The sequence below is a fragment of the Propithecus coquereli genome, unplaced genomic scaffold (genome assembly GCF_000956105.1).
Source record: "Propithecus coquereli isolate 6110/MARCELLA unplaced genomic scaffold, Pcoq_1.0 Scaffold248, whole genome shotgun sequence".
Classification (NCBI taxonomy): Eukaryota; Metazoa; Chordata; class Mammalia; order Primates; family Indriidae; genus Propithecus; species Propithecus coquereli.
The window spans coordinates 1515797-1520138 of NW_012148041.1; the positions used below are offsets into that span (position 1 = coordinate 1515797).

The following is a 4342-nucleotide window of genomic DNA, read 5'->3' on the forward strand; positions in this document are numbered from 1 at the left end:
GAGAAGGAAGGCATTGTTTAATAATTTTACAAATGTAGCATATGATACAAGACAACCGGATTCTCACATCTACTTCTGCATTCGTCTATTGCAATTTTGGTTGAAGTATGTGGAAAAAATCCAAACCCACAAAGATAGTTGGAAAAGTTAGGAACACTTTAATAGCCTTTTCAAATAATTGTGAATATAATCACCTGATACTACATCAAAACTGGACAAGTCGTAAGTTTCATAAGGTCAGTTACAATGTGGAATCTGGAAGTGTATCAATGAATTTTTCATATTGTGTTACATTAAAATCCATCGGTCTAGCTTGTACTTTGAATAGACTGTTTACTCACACGTGATCTTGCAACATCTTGCATTGGTAATATTGGTTCTGAGTTATAAAGATCTTCCGAATGTTGGCAAATTTCACTGTATAATATGTTAAAATCACATTCATTAATCCTTACTGATCTCATCAGAAAAGTCTTTTAAGTTCTGGAAAGCTGTCAAAGCTCACAATGGCAGATATAAATTCTCTAAAACTATAATTTTCACTTGAAAACTCAATGGCAGCCAGGCACAGTGGCTGATGTCTATAATCCTAGCTACTTAGGAGGCTGAGGCAGGAAGATGGGTTGAGACCAGGAGTTTGAGACCAGCCTGGGCAACATCGCAAGACCCCATCTCAAATAAACAAACAAAAAAAAACCAACCCATCTCTATGGCAACAAACATTGCCAGTTGTTTTTTCTTGACGTGACAGCTCACCCCATTCATTTTCAGTATAAAATACCTGCCAAATACTGCATAATCAAATCTGAATAATCAGTTTGCCCTTTCAAGTAAAAATGGTGTTTCATGAAAAAAAATGCAGCTAGTTCAGCTCTCAACTAAAACAAGCGCACAAGTGCTTTTCCTTGAGACGACCTTCGTGCTTCCATATGCAGAAGAGCTCTAATGTGTGCTTCCCTTCCTGTCCAGAGCATCAGAACGATGTGAAACTCAAGGATTGAGTTTTAACAAAATTAATAATTTTTACTCCTTTGTCAAGTACATTCTTAAGTGAATCTAGCTTTTTTCCCCTCACGGAATGAGTGGGAGTGAAAAATACCACGGCTATTGGTATAGGTGGTGCCACCGCCTTATGTTAAGCAGTCAGTAGGGGTTTTTTTTTTTTGGCCTTTTAATTTTTATTACTCAAAAAAGCTTTTAAAAAAAAATTTAGCTTTCTGACTCTATGCTCCACCTTCAACACTTTCACAACAACTTTCTGCTCCTCAGTAAGGAAAGCACACTTGATCCTGTCACGGACTCATGTAGCACACATGGAACCACCAGAGGCCCTGCTGACACGCTTTTTCATTTTGGACAACCTCATAAGAACTTTAGGTCTCACAGCACAAACTCCTTGAAGTCTGCCTGGGCACACGCCACATGCAGATTTCAGTGCTTTCCCAACCTTCTAGGTGTAACGGTAAACAATTCCATTACCAGGGGTTCAGGACAGCCTAGTTCTATTACAGGATGTATTACAGGAATGCCTGTGATGGTATGTCAAACGCTGGATCATTCTGAGTGCTTCTTGACAACATCCTTGGAAGAAGAGGGAGCAGTGTTTACCACTGTAGCTTTTGTGCCATCAGTGCAAATGTCAACACAATAAAAAGGCGAATAACATCTCAGCGTTTTTATGAAAATAACTGACATTATGGACCCTGTAAAAAGATCTCAGGGAAAATGCAGGGATCCTTGGGCCATATTTTGAGTACTAATACTCTCTTTTAGCAAGGATAGGATCCACTGCTCCTATATAACACAAATATAGTAATAAATCTAAGCAAAACACAACTCAAAAAATACCCTCTTACCTTTGCCAAGACTAAAGACAAACGGTTCATTTCTATCATGACTGGAATCAAACTTCTTTCCATTTGATAATTTTCCTTTGTAATGGACATAAACTTTGTCTCCAATCATTGGCATTTCCTCACTGTTCCCCACTCTTTTGACAATCTAGAAAAGACAACATCAACAAAAAGGAAGTGAAACTTTTTACTTATAACCAGAGAATGAAAAGGTCACACAGTTCATCCCAAGACACCCAGGCAGATCTGCAAATATACTGTTATCTATCCTTTCTAGAGGCTTCCTTTATAGTTCTCACAATAACCGTCATTGTTAGAAAATTGTCCTTCACTAATATTTTTCTGTTACATTCAATTTTATTTCTGATCACACTATTTATTCCCTCAAAAGAATTAACCAGAATCCTGCTTCATTGGGTTAATGCCCTATCCTTTTTTTTTTTTTGAGACAGAGTCTTGCTCTGTTGCCCAGGCTAGAGTGCTATGGCATCAGCCTAGCTCACAGCAACCTCAAACTCCTGGGCTCAAGCAATCCTTCTGCCTCAGCCTCTCAAGTAGGTGGGACTACAGGCATGTGCCACTATGCTCGGCTAATTTTTTCTATATATTTTTAGTTACCCAGCTAATTTCTTTCTATTTTTAGTAGAGATGGGATCTCACTCTTGCTTAGGCTGGTCTTGAACTCCTGAGCTCAAACAATCCGCCCGCCTCGGCCTCCCAGAGAGCTAGGCGTGAGCCACTGAGCCCGGCCTGCCCTATTCTTTTGACACTAAAATCTCTCAAAACGTAAACTTGTGAGCTAGTCCATATAATCTTAGACCAGAAAGATTGGTGGACTTTTAAAAACATTCAAAAAGAAGTCTAGAGCAAGGTTTCAAACGTGTGATTTTATTTATTTCCCTCCTTTGCTAAAAATATTAGCTTCTGACTAAACTCTGCTAGTTTGGTTTAATTTCAGAAAGTTCGATTTCCTGGTATAACAGGTTACACTTCCTATTATTTGAAAAATACTCAATCTGTAACATTAGTATCATCACACAGTTTTAATATGATACTGAATAACTTGTTTTCTAGTAAAGGAAATACCAAAAAAAGCCCCAAGCTGAAAAGTATTCAGCTATCGTAAAATCCAGTATATTTATTTTGTTCTTGGCAGAGCAAACTGCTAATACAGTTGGTCAGTTCTGGGAAAAGCTAATCAAATCCAGGCATGTGGTGGTTAATTCAGCCTGTCATTTATCTATGCCAAATGAATCATTTTCAGTAGGTAAGACAGAATCGTAGTTAACATCCGATGAACATCTTTCCGGGGGAAGGGTTTAAGTTTTTATTTAAAGAATTCAATTATTTGCTCTGAAATTTTTCCTTGAGTTGTGTCCCCCTGCCCCATACCCAACATAAACACTGTGGACTTAGATTCCACAACTTTCTTACTCATAAGTCCAAACACTTATTTTTTTTTTTTTAAGAGACAGGGTCTCGCTTTGTCATCCAGGCTGGAGTACAGTGGCACAGCTTCAAACTCCTGGGCTCAAGCAATCCTCCTGTCTCAGCCTCCTGAGTAGCTAGGATGGCAGGCACGCTCCATCACGCTCAGCTAATGTTTTCAAAATTTATTTTGTAGAGACTGGGTCTCACTATGTTGCCCAGGCTGGTCTCCAGAGATCCTTCCACCTTGGTCTCCCAAAGTGCTGAGATTACAGGCATGAGCCACCACGCCCAGCCCCCAAACACTCTCTAAAGGAAAAACATTCATTACTGCCCTTCTGGGACTTCAAAAGAAAAAAAAGCTAAAAAAAATTAAAAGAAATCACAAGATATTCTACAAGTGTTCATGTTCATGAACCGCATGTGATGTTTCGGAGCCTATGCCCAATTGTCAGCCTCACGTGGAGGGACTCTACATTTCTAGGACTACAGACAAATAATTGGGCATATGGGATGAATGGCTAGCAGGGAGACAGAGAGCCACCTATGTCACAAGTGGTACTGTGGTATCACTTCAGGCTTCCCCAGCAAGATGAACCTGTGTCTAAATCTAGAATTGCCTTAAGTATACGATCTAGTCTCAGTTCATTTAAAAACTGTAAGCCCAAATCGTATCTTCCTGTGATAGTTACTGACTTTTCCACACCTACCTTAGGTTCTTTTATTTAAAAAAAAATAAAATACTTAATAGGAGAGATTACTATAGAACAGGCACTGTGCTAAGTGCTTTACCTAATCCTGGTAACTCTATGAGATTGGTGGTATTATTATTCTAATTTTATAAACAGGAAAGTTAATCACAGAGAAGTTAAACTAAATTGCTCTAGATCACACAGTTACCACACCTATTTAATCTTAATCAAAAGCCCCCATGGTGAACAATGACAAATGATATAATTTAAAGGGCTTCCAATCTCAAACGTTTCTTATAAGCTTAAGAATCCTGTTATTAGATTTATTCCCTAGAACAAAGCAGGGTCTGAGGCAAGTTGAGGACCATG

The 4342-nt window shown here is 38.7% G+C and overlaps 1 protein-coding gene and 1 pseudogene across 2 annotated transcripts in view; both read right to left on the minus strand.

The window, feature by feature from the left end:
- Positions 1-4342, minus strand: part of FKBP5 (FK506 binding protein 5) — a 133879-nt gene that overhangs the window by 53657 nt on the left and 75880 nt on the right. For both annotated transcript variants that reach the window (XM_012646628.1, XM_012646629.1), the window contains one exon: positions 1857-2001. In XM_012646628.1, coding sequence (XP_012502082.1) covers positions 1857-2001 — 145 coding nt within the window. The remainder of the gene's footprint in view (positions 1-1856; positions 2002-4342) is intronic.
- On the minus strand, positions 1172-1558 carry LOC105812181 (annotated as a pseudogene).